General features: G+C 41.2%; 2 protein-coding genes across 6 annotated transcripts in view; one reads left to right on the forward strand and one right to left on the reverse strand.

The window, feature by feature from the left end:
- The window catches only part of KCNIP1 (potassium voltage-gated channel interacting protein 1), a 431,381-nt gene that overhangs the window by 44,212 nt on the left and 371,902 nt on the right, over window positions 1-15,267 (forward strand). The gene's annotated exons all lie outside the window — the stretch shown is intronic.
- On the reverse strand, window positions 1,764-11,614 carry KCNMB1 (potassium calcium-activated channel subfamily M regulatory beta subunit 1). Of its 2 annotated transcripts, none has more exons than XM_065690158.1 (4): window positions 11,456-11,614; window positions 5,372-5,526; window positions 3,900-4,095; window positions 1,764-2,092 (listed from the first exon to the last, which is right to left on the reverse strand). In XM_065690158.1, exons 2-4 carry the CDS (start codon window positions 5,506-5,508, stop codon window positions 1,823-1,825), a joined length of 603 nt encoding a protein of 200 aa, XP_065546230.1. In that variant the 5' UTR covers window positions 5,509-5,526; window positions 11,456-11,614; the 3' UTR covers window positions 1,764-1,822. The 2 variants fall into 2 exon arrangements, with proteins under 2 accessions (XP_065546230.1, XP_065546229.1); XM_065690157.1 differs by having other exon boundaries at window positions 5,372-5,535; window positions 11,456-11,613.

Below are 15,267 nucleotides of genomic sequence, written 5' to 3' on the forward strand. Positions count from 1 at the left end.
CCACATCCAAGCCTTATTTAGCATCAAGATGCAAAAGTACTCCTGAGAGTCTGTGCCCTTTTAATAGTTTCAAGAAAACAGTATTATTTCTATATACATATGAAAGGCTTGCACAACTGAAGTATTCATCAGGGTCTAAAATTTGTCCTCATTCTTCCTATGTTCCTTGCCATGTTCCAGTTAACTCAAGCACTATTACTATAGTCTAAGCATCAATGCTGGTGAAAGTTATGTGTAGTCAAACAGATTTCAACTGTGAATTCCATCAGCAGCTGCTTGTGCTGCTGCTTCTCTCCCCCGGCAGGAGTTTTAATGCTGTTATACATACCTTGGTCATTTACCCTGCCTTGAGACATGAGTTGTCTACATCTGTCACTGCAGTGGTCGCTGCTTGTATTGAAGCACTTCTCATAGGAAGTGTTTTGATGGATATAAGAAAAATACCATTTTATTTATCAGATTTATTGTAGACTTGATTTAAAAAAGGGAGCAAAACCCCCTAAAGCCTCTGTAGGCTCCTTGTGTGCTGCTGTAAGAAGTGTAGAGAGTGTTATTAAAACTTCACCCCTGAGTGGATTACAACTTCTGCAGATGGAAAAAGAAGAGAAAAACATCTACAGAAGCTCAAGAGTAATTGAGCACACCATTAGAACAGTTTCAGCTGCCTACTGTGTTAACTGTGTCCCAAGTGCCAGTCACATACAGCATGCTTCTTAAAATTGCTTGCAATTGTTTCTATTTGTGCTTTAACTTCTTTAGAGTTCTCTGACTTGCCTGGGACATACCAGCACTGACATAAGAAATCAAGGTGATTCATTATAATGGATACTCTATTACAAAGCTTGGAGTTATCCTGTGTTTCTCCTGTATCAATTTGAAAATTGGCTGAGAAAAACAGAATTATTTTCAGAGAACATAAAATGTGTCTATATGTGCTTCAGAGCATCCCTAAGAGTCCTGGTGTTTGAAACAATCATGTATCTATTGTGAAATACCTATATGCTAAGCATGCAAACTTCTGTGGTGAGGTTATTGTGTTTAGTAAGACATCATGGGTGTTTTCTACTACATAATATTCTTTATATAGTAACTTCCCTTCCTAAACAGGTTTATGACATATTTCAATGGCGAGCTGGTAGCCTTTCTGGAGTGGTACCCCTTTTTTAAAAGTAAAGCAAGGCTAAGATTTGAGTTAAATACAAAAACTAAGGTAACCTTCTTCACCCTATAATTTAAGCATATATTTCATTACATACAACTGGGTTTAGATGTTCAGAGTGCAAACTTTGCAATATCTGTGTGTGTATATCTAGTTTTTGGGTGATTTTCCCCCTCTTCTTTCCTGAAAGCAGAGATACAGGATAACAAATATCACTTTGGACCATAAGGCCCCTCTTTTCTTGACAGAAAAAAGTGTGCCATGAATACACTGCACCAGTAATGAAGCACATAAAAGGTGTGTGTGCCAATGCTGTGTATGGATCTGGTCTCAAAATTAGGACCCTGTCTAAAATGTGGAACAAGTGCTCTAGTAAACTTGAGTTGTAGCTCTGTAAAGCAGCTGTACCTCAGAAAGCCCAAGGAAATAATAGGTAGTAACTCAGTCTGTGTATTCTTACAAGGTATTTTCAGGCATTCCTAGGAATTGGTTTTGTATTTTGACTTCATGTAATGGATTGCCATTCATAGTGGGTGTCATTCAGTTTTTCATAATACCTGCACCTGGACTGAACCCTTGTAATAGTGAAAGTTACAAAATGCTGTTAGACAGGCAGAACAAAGGCACTTTAATATGCATCAATCTATGCTAGGTATTTGTTTTCTACTGCCAAGCAGAAAGAACAGAAACATACTGACTAATTTTTACCAGCACAATAATCAGACATCCACCTGTAAACATGAGTGTGGGCCAAAGGAAAGCAAAGAGGAGGCCTTTGGGGGGATAAAGTCTGCTTAGAATGACATTGGGCTGAGTTCCTCCTGGGTCATAGTAGCACGGGAAAGTCTGGTACTTCTTGAAATTGCTTGCAATTGTTTCTATTCGTGCTTTGACTTCTTTAGAGTTCTCTGACTTGCCTGGGACATACGAGCACTGAAATAAGAAATCAAGGTGATTCATTATAATGGATACTCTTAACACAAAGCTTGGAGTTAAATCGGATTGAGTGCAACAAACATGCCGACAAAAGCATCTCTGGTTTGGCTAGCATTGTCTTAGTTACCTCATGTCCATAAGCCATTTGCCATACTTCCCTGCTTCTGTCAGTGTGTCTATGCCCCCAGTCTGCAGATTTACAGATTGAATTCATGGTGTTAGAAACTAGCCTTTGAGACTGTCACTTTATTATTATAGTGCCAAGCTTGGATTTCAGCAGAGGAGTGAGGCACCACCACAGCAGACGTGTTAGCTGTGCAGCCATTCAGTCTGGTTTACCAGTGTTCAGGGAAACCAAGCTGCTTCACTGTGCACCTCTGGGTGTAACTAATAGAAACATATGAGAACAGCAGGGCTGTTGCCGGCTTCCTACTTGTCCTTGTAACACAGAACTATTTTGACCTGTCATGGTAATGCTGTTACTTAGTCTTCAGTGGAAATACTATTAGACTTTAAAGCACTCATTCTTGTCACTGTTGTTCATAACAGGTTCTTTTCTGCCATATTATTTTACATAGATAATGATGCTAAGGTGTCTGGAGCTGGAAACTTGACAAGACAGAAAGGGAATGGCTCCTGACCTGAAGGCTTGTACTTGCAGTAATGCAAACAGCAGGCAGGAAGTCAGCAAATCGCCTCCTCTGGCAGTGAACATCACTCTTGTTTCAATGCACAGTGGATAATTTCTGCTTGGCTGCTTCATTATATGTAGCTTTTCCTGAGACAGGCATTAGCTAGCAAAATTCTCATCAGCTTAAGTGGTTTATGCTGTCAGATTGAGATTTGTGAAACTTTTTACAATTTAAGAACATGAGTGTTTGTAGTCTGAGCATGCTTGGTTTGGATTCTGAAAGTGCTGCAGTCTTGGGCATCCAAGATCCGAATTTCACTTCGTGCACCCTAAGGGAGTGCTGAGCTGGAATAAGGCCTTAAAATACTCGTGGCTTTGGAACTGAACTGAAACTGACCTTCCTTGGGACAGTGTACCTGTAGGAGCACTTTTAGCTGTGGGGAGCAAGCCTGAAAATACTGAGCTCTTCACTGATTCCTGAGAAGAAACACTGACAGTAACAGAGGGGTAACATCCTACTTTCTCTTTCCCTAATCATACCTCTAAAGCCAATGGTCTGCACTCTTCCTCTGGGGAGGAGATCCCTAAAACTGCTGATCAGGGGCCCTCTACTGCAGTAGCCAACATCTGCATTATATAGGTGCTTCCTACGGCACCACTGTCTACTCTATGATTCTGTGTTTCTGCTGTCATACTTGCCAGAAACAGCTGCAGACCAAACCAAAGACATCTTTCAAAACTGATTAGTTTCTGCTTTTTCTAAAATATGCATCATGTTCCAAACAGCACCTTCATTTCACCTTTATTCCCTCCTTCATATTGCACACCCAAAATGGAAGTAAAACTGGGATTTTTTTTTTTTTTTTTTACCTGTTTCTTACCCTTGGTCTTCAATTTGGAGATTTGCATATTTCTACATGTTCATAAATGTTAAATACTCCTGTTTAGTTGATGTAATTCCTTAGCAAGTGTTAATGTTTTATGAAGTGTTTAAAACAAAACCTCAAACTGTGTAATTTCTGGCATGTTTTAAAAATGTGTTGGTTTGCGCACAGACATTGTAAAAGATAAGAAACTCCTACTCTAATTTTACTGCTTGGTTTAAAAACAATCCTCCTTTCTCAGAGGTGTTAGACAGCAGCAGAGTGATTATTCCATCTGTATTGCAAGTACCTTAGGATTTCTTTCCAGTGTATCTTCAGTCTGATACAGCATAACCTCCTGTCCGAAGGCTGTCAGATTAACCCACACCTGTAGACAGGGATAAGGAAAGATATCCTCATCCTCTGAGCCCTCACCATCTGGGCAGAGAACTTTGTCCTTGATGTTGGCTTTGAGTACTTTGCACATGGTTTCTGTTGTCCAAACACTACAAAGACAAAACAAAAGGTAATGCGTTTAATTGTGTTAGCAGCATCTGTTCTGAGTCCTGTGCTGAAGGTGGCCCTGTGTGTGCTGTCTGTCAGCAGTGGCCAGGGTGGCTGGGGTTCAGTCCTGGTGTGGTGAGCTCTGCCCACCCCAGGTGGATGGCAGCCCTGCTCTGGGTGCAGCCATGGGGAAGCAAAGTGGGGAAACAAGGCAGGAAAGCTCCTGTGGTCATTTGTTAAACATTCAGTGGTTTGAGGGTTCTAACCCTATCTGTAATCAGCTTCAAGTGTTATTCAGGAAATAAAAACTCCTACAGATTTGAATATGTGGTAGTAAATATCCTGAAGTGCATACACTTGATGTCTTGGGATTATTTTGACTAATTTCACTCAATAATTCTCAGAACTCAGATCAGTTCCCTTGTTCTTTCCCTTCTTTATTACACAGATGTTTTCTGCAGGATTTTGTTTGGCAAAAGTTCATTTTTTGCTGTTACTTATCCCTTTTTCTCAAGAATTACTCTTTTATTACTGGTAACATAGCAAGCTTTTGCTTCTAGTGGTACATTTTGGTGGCAAAAAAAGTAAAGAAATACTCTCACTCCAGTTCTTAGGAAACCCATCATTTGACATGCAAATGTCTTTCATAATGTAATCAGGAGGCTGGAAAATAAATAAAATGTGAATTACTGTGTTTTAAAGATGATGTTTTTCAAACATTTTTGAGCTTAAAAGTGCTCTTAGCAAGAAGAATGAGGTGATGTACTTGTTTATGCTATCAGAAGCTTCAAATGTGAAAACTGGTGCTGCACTCTTCATCTTATTTTGATTTTTGCAAATTGATTCTGTGTGTGGAAGCAGAACTTACAAAATGAAATAAAATCGTCGGTAAGAGTAATTTCTTGCACAGCTATTGTTTTCCGCAACACTTGCTGCGGTCAGCTTTGCTGCTGAAGGTACCAGTTTCTCATGATGCTTGAGTTGGAAGCAAGATACAGATTCTCAACCAATTTTACCATGACTTCTGTTGCTGAAGTTTTTTTAGTTTTATTGAACTGTTCTCATTCTATCTCTCTTTCTTGTGCTTAGCTGCCAATGCCTCATGACTTCTTGGTTCACTTTTTCCTTTCTCTTTTCTTCTGCCTTAAATTCTTGTGAGCAGTTCAAGAACATGTTGTCCAATGTACTAGCATACATTTTAGTACTGCTTTAATAACTGTATTTGCTGCTGAGAGGAAAATAAATAGCTTTGTATTCATAAGAAATGGCTGATACTACCTTTTAGTGTAGAATGGCACAATGGTGATCCCAATAAAGAAGCACATCATGACGGAGCACGCGACCATTCCCAGCCCCAGGCACAGGGCTCTTGTCTCCCCTCGCTTTTGGGCAGTCACCAACTTTTTTCCCAGCATGATTTAAAGTTGTGGAATCTAAACAACCTCATATAAAATAAAAGGACAAAAAGGAGAGGGAAAATATGGTTAGGATTTTCTACAGCTCTGTGACCAGCTTCTGGAATGTAACCCCATGGAGGAACAGTCCTGTTTTTGCAAAAAATCAGAATTTAGAAGAAAGTTGCTGTGTTTATGACCAGTAACAAAACCCCAACTTTTTAACTTTCTGATATTTACTGTATAGTACTTTAAAAAGTATGTGTGTGTGGGGGGGACTAGGAGATGGGGCAAGAAAAGGTCATTATGTTGGGGAGAGTTCTGTTAAAAGCCTGATAGTCCTCAGCCTTGATCCAGTCTATTTTGTGTTGACGCTTCTCTGAAGCAAGTGGTATTGTGTTGTGTAAAGCTGCATGAAAGGAAAATCTTCCTGCTGTAGAATCCTTTTTACATGATGCCTTTTCTTCTGGATGAGTCTGAAATGTGGTTGTCTTATTTCAAAAGAGCTGAAATAATATAAAATTTTGCATTTGAGTAGCCCATTTCTGACTTGTGCATGTTTATTGTTTGGCCTTGTCCATTCAGGGATGCTCAAAACTTGACGTCTGATCCAATAGCTGAGAAAAGCTGCATTTTCTAGATAGAAACAGTATGATGCTACCAAGCACCATGGAACAGGATTAGAAGATGTAGCGGTTCAAACTGCTGTCATTCTGCCATGAGCGCTGAGTCAGGACAGCTGCTGGCACTAGTGGGAGAGTGCAAAGTGTGAAGGGTCTGAACCCGAGCTTTGGGGTGCCTGGCATTTCCCCCCACCTCCTTTGCCAAATAGTATTTAAAATTATCTTGATAGTGCTTTGACAAAGAGAATCAGAAAGGAATTACTGTGAGTCCATGTGCCATAAAGTCATTATGGCTGATGGATAGCATTAATGTATAAATGAGCCATAAGAGTCACCGTGAGTTCAGCCCAGCACCAGTGTCTGTTGCACTGACAGCTGTAGCTGAAGATTTGCGCGCTTGGTTCTGTTTTCTCATAAAAACATGGTGCAAGCCATAATTGCGGCAAATGATAAAACTGGCAAGATTTGTGTGGGTTTTTTTGGGGAAGGAGTAAAGGAAAATACGTTACATACATGCTGAAACAGGTTCCAGCCCTGTCTCATATGCAAGACCACAATGGACATGAGATAAGGTAGCTGGTGTGTTTTCATTATTTCAGCTTCAGGTGTGTGCAGCTATTTAGTATGGATTCTTAGTGTATCCTTTCTGGCTGGCCTTCAGGATGACGTGGTCCCTGGCCTAAATCTGCCTGTGTGCAGCTAAGCAACAAATCAAATATCAAGACTTAAGTTTTGACACAGTTTTAAGACAAGCACAAGCCAAGTTTAGTAAATAGGCTCTTCAGGTTAACCAAGAGTATATGGTCTCCAGCTGCTTGAGGCTGGCAGAGTTGCAGTGATACTGGGGTTGGGGAAAGACTAGACAAAGACACGATCAGCTCTTAAAAGAGAAATGTGAATATAATCTCAGTGTTTCTTTCTTTACTGTTAGTTCTGGTTTTCTCTGGGAAAAGTGCCTGCCTTTGAGAGTTTGATGATCTAAGAAAAACAATATTTGAACACTGAAATGCTACTGTTTTTAGATTACTATAGCATCTGAATATTAGTGTTATTAACAATAAAAATATAGCTGTGTATGGACAGTAAACCAGGTTTGGTCATTTAGCATAACTTGAGTCTAATTACAGAATTTTTGAAGTATAGGTTTTGAAGTTGCTACTACATAATATCAGAATGAAAGGCTGTTCTGAGTTGTCCCTAGGAATTAAAGGAGTTGCTGTTGTTTAAATACTGAATTTTGTCTGGTTCCATTTTTAATTCCACTTTAAATAAAACTTCACTATCCACTGTAAATTTTGCATACAACATTTTGAGGGGAATTGTTTTTTCTGATGATCATGTATAATTCACTGGCATTGCTAGAAGCAATGTTGGAGGTTGTCTTATGATGAACCTTACCTGCTTACTGATGTTTGAGTTTAATGCAGAATGTGCATTAATGCCCTTAAATAAGGTTGTATTGTCTTTTTCTTGGTCTATGGGGCTGTAAATAAAACATGTGGCATCAAGCACCACCAGCATGCTCATGCTGTGCCTGTATACTCATGTAAAACTGTGCACAGAGGCACATGCACCCCACAAGGGAACCTGAGTGAATGTCAGCAGTGACTGTCCCTTGGAAACTTCTGTGGTTTCTTTTGGTTCTGTGGGGGGAAAAGGGAACAGCAAAAATCAACCAACCCAATAACCAGAGAATTCCAGAATATTTTAAGTAGTGGTCCAGTGTGTACCACAGCACCATAAGACCAGTTGATATTAAACTGACTCTCCTTTCCTTATCATGCAGTTTGGTTGAGGGAAAATAGAATAAAGGAACATCATTGGTCCTGGAATATGGGCCTTAAGATGTGGTACCAGATTGGCACTTCCTTATTACCCAGAAGCTAATAACAGACCAGTGCAAGCCTGTGTTGTTGACAAGAATTTCTTATAGTAACAATGATAGCAGCCTTCCAATATCTGAAGGGGGCCTACAAGGAAGCTGGAGAGGGAGTCCTTATCAGGGATTGTAGTCATAGGACAAGGGGTGATGGGTTCAAACTTAAACAGGGGAAGTTCAGGTTAGATATAAGGAAGTTATTTTACCCTGAGAGGGGTGAGTCGCTGGAACATGTTGCACAAAGAAGTTGTAAATGCTTCATTCCTGGCAGTGTTCAAGGCTGGGTTGGACAGAGCCTTGGGTAACATGGTCTAGTGTGAGGCATCCCTGCGTGTGGCAGGGCGTTGGAACTGGTTGATCTTAAGGTGCTTTCCAACCCAAAAGATTCTATGATTGTATTAATCTTTAGTCCTATGGGAAAATAGAAAATCAGAGATAGGTGCTGCCACTGTGACTTGCTCAAAACTGCTAGTGGCCTAGTGCTGTTAGTGTCTGAAGTTTTAGATGTTCCATAATGCTGCCATAATGACATAGCTGTCCCAGTGACATTGAGGAATAGTGGAGTAATCGGACCCCTTGTTACATGGAAAACAGGAATTGTAGGACTATTAATCAGAAGATTAATAAGAAATGTAGTTGCCCCATCAGTCTGTTTGAATGTCAGCCACATATGCAGCAGAAGTACCAGTAAGCTCATCCTTTCTAATCATCTTAAACTGTCAGACTATCTCTTTCAGACACATAAGGCATTTGTATGTGGAAATTAGAAATTTTCAAAAGTGGCCGAGAGGTTCTCCAGCATGATGCGCAGTGTGATCCCCATCCTGAGACCCAGCTGGGCTGCCTGACCCTGATTCTCTGTGTGGGGTGATTCCATGTGCCTCTGCTCCCCCAGTTCAGATGTCTGCTCTGCCCCAAAGAGAATAAGGACACGTAATTATGCAGAGAATGTCAGCAAGAAAGATTTGTCTGAAATATCTCACTGAGAGCTTCTATAAACATTAAATATAACGGGGTAGGTCTTCAGGCAGTGTAAATCAGAGGTGCTCATGTCACTGTGGTGTTGCTGCACCAGATTAGCTGTAAATATGGTCCCTAAAACTGAAAGACATAGTTCCTGCTCCATTTTTTTGTGCTTTAAAATTTAGAAGACCAGAAAAATCTGTGACAGTATTTCCTCAATGTACAAGTTAATTTAAGAGCAAACCCAGGTCAGTGAAGGAAACCCCATATGTGCTTTTTTTCCTTTCATATATAAATATTGTTGTGTTCTTGCACTGAAAATCCTGCATTTTCTGGCCCTCAAGACAAAGCAATGCTGCATATGGAAAAACATTCAGTTGGAATTTCCCCATTGTTTGAAAGGTTAATTTGTTTTCAGATTAAAAATTCTTCTGTTTCCTAGCTCAGTCAATGTGTATAAGGAGGGATGTCGAAAGAGCCAATTTAGTGACTCCTCTGACAAAATCAAACCTTTGAATAATGAAGCACTGCAGAGAACTTGATTGGCCCAGGAAGTCTGAGCATATTTGAATGGAAGATGTTGAAGTGTATAATGGGTTTTAGTCTGTCCTTTAAGAGCAAATGTAAATGTATCTTTTGCACTGAAGATTGTGGGGTGCCTCCATAATTGCTAGGAAAATATAAGCTCCAAATCTTTTCATAATGTTCCCTCTCCCTAATCTTTTTCTTCAGTCTATTTAAATTATACAGTACATTAGCTGTGCAATTTCAGTGTATAATCACTGCGTTGACAGCTGCTGGTGATAATCTGAGGAATGCCATCTGCTCAGGTTGGGAATAGACATTTTTGATTAGGAGACATGTTTGATACTTTGTGGGTAGTCTGTGCCTCCTCCTAGCCCCACCTCTTGAGGACCTTCCAGTGCTGTGATCAGTGTGAGTTGGGATGGGACCTTTCTGTCCAGCTGCTGCAGGCTGCTCTGAACTTGGGTATGGCAGGAACAGTAGCACTGATTAATACACCTCTCTCCCTTGCAGAATAGAGGGTGCTCAACCCTTCTCCCAAATTTAAGTTGGGAATAAATATGACCAGTGAGCTATTAATTTTTTGGGGGCTGGTTTATCTTACACCATATGATGAATTTCCAGTGAACACTTAGGTATAGCTTTCAGATGTAGTATTAGCTTTTGATGCTCATCACACCAAGAAGAGTGATGCAAGTCATCTGCACCTCTGAAACAATGAGGACTTTTGAAACAGGTTTGAGTCTTTTGGCCTCTACTGCCTCTGCGTACGGAATTGCTGATTGATTTTATGCTGTCAAGTGCCAACTTAATAGTCTTCTTGGTTTATTCTCAGGATACCTTTTGTGGACAACATACACACCCAGCAAAGGAGTATAGTATTGGTTATCAGTTTATTGGACAACTACCTTGTGTGGGAACCAGAAGGCAATCAAAAGTTTTAGATCTACAAATGGAATCTCTGTACTGTGGTAATGCTACTGTGGCACTCACTTCCTCTCTCCCTGCCTGCCGTTTCTCACCCCAGCATTTAGATGCAGCTCTTGCTGGTACAGGTCTGCCTTTGCTGGGGGTGCTGGGGCCGAGGACGACTGGTTTTGTTCATTGCATATCGATAAGAACCCATTACTTAAAATCCATTCCATGCAACTGGGACCACAAATACCGTGTGTGTTGCAGAAAAGGTGATCATGAACCTCAATGAAAATGTGCAGAGAAAAGATTCTGCCACACACTCATGCAGCTCTCCTGCAAACCTGAAGCAGCTGACATGATACAGCTCCATTTCTTTTATGAAATATCCTATATCATTTTGCTTTATTAGTGAACTCTTTACCTGATGTGACACTACAATGAATTGAGGCAGTTAGCTTTTTTGTTTCAAAACCTGTGCAGGTATTTAGAGTCATTCTGTTAGCTTTTAAACCTGGGGCTTCATAAAGAAAAAAAAAAAAAGAAAGAAAAGAAAAAGGAAAGAAAAAGAACAAGTTCCTTGCTCAGTTGAGCACTTCTGGAATCGTTCTGGAATTTTGGATTCCGTGCAGTACAGGGCTGCCCAGAACAAACCAATCTGAGTGGATATCAGGGCAGCCTTAAAGTTCAAGCACCTGGCTCCAATCCAGTTTAGAAGTAGACAAGCACAGCCTCCAGAAGAATGCTGAACACCTAAAGCCATGAAACTCCTAAAAGTAAAGGTGTATTTACCATTAAAATTAATAAAAAAATCTCATATGGGCTGCAGACTCCTAATTTGTGAAAATATTAGCATTATCTTTGTTACTAACTATGGAGAAATACCGGAGTGCATCCAGTCACGAAAGAGAAAACAAGGTAACTTTGCTGTAGCATGTGGATTCTCTGGGCTGTCCTCAATCATGCTGCAGACTGGGAAAGGTTGTTTTCAAAAGTACTGTATTTTTCAAACCCCAAAGCTATGGCATGCTCCCAGGAAAAAACAGCTGCTTAGAAATGTACTTACTGGTTTTGATGAAATGCTTCTTTCTTAGATGAAAAACCTTCTGCTACATGACAGACTTGGGATAGTGGATCTTGGGAGCTGAAGGGGATGTCAGGATTATCTTCCTTCCCTGCCCTGCTCCGGGCTTGCTTTGCTGTGTCTGAACTAACTTAGTTTCCCTATTCCAAAGCTTTCTGTAACCATAAATGGTAAGGTATGAAAGAGCACTGTCCTTTTTGAGATTAATTGCTGAAAACCAGGAAGCCACAATACTGAGACCAACTACAGCTGAAGAGCCTGAGTTTTCTCATACTCTAGGGCCCCTTTGCCACGTACCCTGGTGGATTTTCTTACGCCATGGTCCTACTACTCCTTTTGTACAGCTTTTTAGTTTAGAAATCTGATAGGTCTTTTGAGTTAGATTTAAGGAATTGACTGTAGCAGTGACTAGTGGTGTTGAAAGCTTAGGCATTAAGAATTAAGAATCAGATGCCAAGTGTGAATGCTTTGTTGCCACCAGTTTTAGTCAGTTTGAATGACACTTACAGTCAAAGTTTTAGCATCTGTCAGAGTCCTATAGACAAAAGCAAAGCATCCATCATGCCACGTGTTTTGGTGTCCAGCATGTTCCTCTAGCCTGCTTCTGGTGCACAAAAACAGATGATCTAGCACAGAGCTTCAGAAAAGAGCTACAGGTGTACTTTTGAGAGACAGGAAAGCTCTTTTCTTTGGAGACCAAAGTAAATGAAATTAGGTAATCCAGTAAAACCTTGAGAGTGTTCTGAGCACTGTAAACAAGTTTAGGTATCCTATAATTTGCTGTTTAAGGTTAATCTGGTCTTTGGGGCTTGCTGCTGGTAAAAGATGTTGACATGTTCAGAGAGTTCATGCTGCCTGAGGGTAATGGATGACTCTCCCCTGAAAGGACCTTTTCTCTTACTGATGCAGAAGAGAGCACACAAAGCCTGGATTTAGATAACTGTCTGTTAGACACTTAAAGCTAAGTAAGATGAAGCCTGCTACTATCATCTAGATTGGAAAGATTTATGACCATAGTAATTTTTAATATTTGAGAAGTGATGTAGTTAAAGAATGACATTTGAAGGTTGGAAAAAGACTTCTATGAACTAACCTTATTCCCAGATAAAATGTGATCTGGTTGAGTGCAGTTTTCTATCATTTTTTGATACAAAATGAGATCCCCTAGATAAATCCCTAAGGATTGATACTGGGCCCAACACCATTTAATTATCTTCATAAATGATCTGGAAGATTGGATCAAGTGTACCCTGACACCATTTGCTGGCAATACCAAACTGAGTGGGGGAGTGAGCACTTCAGAATGGAGAGCTACCCTGCAGGATGACCTGGACAGGCTGGAAGAGTGGGCTGACAAAAACTGTATGCAGTTCAACAAGGACAAGAGTAAGGTCTTGGCACCTGGGAAAACACCATCCAGGAGGGCACAGGCTTGGATCTGCTGTCTGGGAGCAGCTCTGTGGAAAAGGGACCTGGCAATCCTGGGGGAACACAGGCTCAAGGTGAATGAACAGTGTGCAACTGCAGCCAGCAGGATGCTGGATTACATCAACAAGAGCAGCACCAGCAGAAATCAAGATGTCATTGTCCCATTTAGCGCTTGCCAGGCCACACCTGGAATCCAGGGCTCAGTTTTGCTCCCACTGTACAAAAAAGGGTGTGGACAGGGTGGAGAAGGGCCACAAAGGTGATCCAAGGTCTGGGTAGCCATGTAAGGAAAGTTTGAGAGAGCTGGGCTTCTTCAGCCTGGAGAACAGAAGGCTTTGGGGAGACCTTATCCCCATGTTCCAGTATTTAATGGGTGACTATGAAGAAGACAGCAACTCTCTTTTTTACAAGAAGCCATGTGGAAAAGACAGGAGGTGATGAGCACAAATTACTCATGGGGAAATTCCAACTGAAAACAAGAGGAAAATTTTTCACGCCGAGACCAGCTGGAATAATTTCCCAAGGGAAGTGGTGGATTTCCAAACATTAGACACTTCTAAGATTCAGCAGGACAGGATGCTGGGCCATCTTGTGTAGCTGTGCTATTGCCAGGGAAGGTTGGACCAGATGACCCTTGAGCTCCCTTCCAAGCTGTGGTTCTATGATTCTGTGACTAAACAAGTCTGGATATGTCAAATACACAGGGTCTGGCTCTTGGAAAACTAGCCCAGTAACCTAACTTGAGTGTGCTAAAGATTTGCTGCTGATAACCACTTCTAACCTTGGGATATGTCAGTGTGCTGCTGACCTGTACCCAGTGATGTGATGTGAGAGCTGTATCAATGGCAAGCCAAATGGTTGCTATATTATGAACTGTAATTTGGTTTTAAAGTCTAAAATAGCCTCTGTCTTATTAAATATATGGATTTTTATTTATTTATTTATTTATTTTTGGCAACCTTAGGGGAGGGAGGAAGATGTGAAAATCTGGTGACTGAAAGCATCATGTGCCCTGGTGCTTCTCTTCCTTTCAGACATGGCACTCCTCCTCTAGCCTTCCACCTGGCTACCACAGTAGCAGGATTCAAGGCAAATTTCCCTGGATTCAGGAGCATGGGACCAGCTGTATCTTCTCTGTGAGAATCTGCTGCTGGGACACTAATTCACTGCCTATTTTGAAGCTACAAAATTTGTGCTGCACAGTTTCTCAAGGCCTTACTCTGACCCAGAGCAGCACTGTGGCATCACTGCTGGAAAGGCCATGCTCCTGGGAGCACTCCGAGTATAGGTGACAGAGCAAAGGAGGCCAGTTAGGGTCACTTCAACTAAAGGTGGTAGGCCCTGTTGATCTAAAATCCTTTACCAAATACTAGCTTCAGCTGTGAAAAAAAATTGCAGGCACCTTCCCAAGCTTTGCTGGAGGTGCTGGTTTAATATTTGATCCCTGACTGTACTTGAGGGAGGAAAAAGGGAAGATGAACCATGTCAGAGGAAGCTTTTCTGAACTTCAAATACTCTGTTTCAAATCTGAACAAGTTTCTTGTCAATGTCTTGCTTCCTACTTATTTTATTCCTACGAATTAAACCCTTTGGCAAAGGCCAAAATAGATTAAATTTGAGGGATAATTTCCCATGATGCTTTAAAAAATGAGCAGTGCTTTAACTGAACAAGCTGCTGTGTCTGTGAGCTAGCAAAGTAGCTCCACTTACAATTAGTGTGAACTGCAAGAAGCTATGGAATAAATGAAAGAGAATTAAGATAAATGTACCTGAGGAGTTATTTTCTCTGTAAGTGCTATTGGAAGAAACTGGGAGAATGCATATGGCTCTGAATGGGAAATTGTATAACCATTAGCATTACAGTGTTTTGTAAATAGAAATAAGAAGGGACTGCAAACATTACTGCAGTGGCAGGGGAAAAGTGTTTCTGGTGTTTATTTGCTGTGCTCATCAGTAACAAGTACCCAAACTGTTGTCCTTTAAGGTGCCCCATCTGCAGTGCAGAATGCCTTGTTCCAGACCCTTTTTGTAGGGGCCCTCATTGCAGGTGGCTTGGAGTCCTCCCAGGGTATCACACTGACTTTGCTGTGAATCTGAAGCTTTGAGGAAGCTCAAGAGATTCTGGTTTGATCTCCCGTGCTATTGAGCAGTTTATTGTTGTGATCACGTGAATCCCAGAATCCCAGACTGGTTTGGGCTGGAAGGGACCTTAAAGTTCATCCAGTTCCAACCCCCTGCCACAGGCAGGGACACTTCCACTAGAGCAGCTTGCTCCAAGCCCCATCCAACCTGGCTTTGAGCACTGCCAGGGATGGGGCAGCCACAGCTTCTCCGGGCACCCTGTGACAGTGCCTCAGCACTGTCAA

This window comes from Lathamus discolor, chromosome 10 (assembly GCF_037157495.1).
Source record: "Lathamus discolor isolate bLatDis1 chromosome 10, bLatDis1.hap1, whole genome shotgun sequence".
Lineage (NCBI taxonomy): Eukaryota > Metazoa > Chordata > Aves > Psittaciformes > Psittacidae > Lathamus > Lathamus discolor.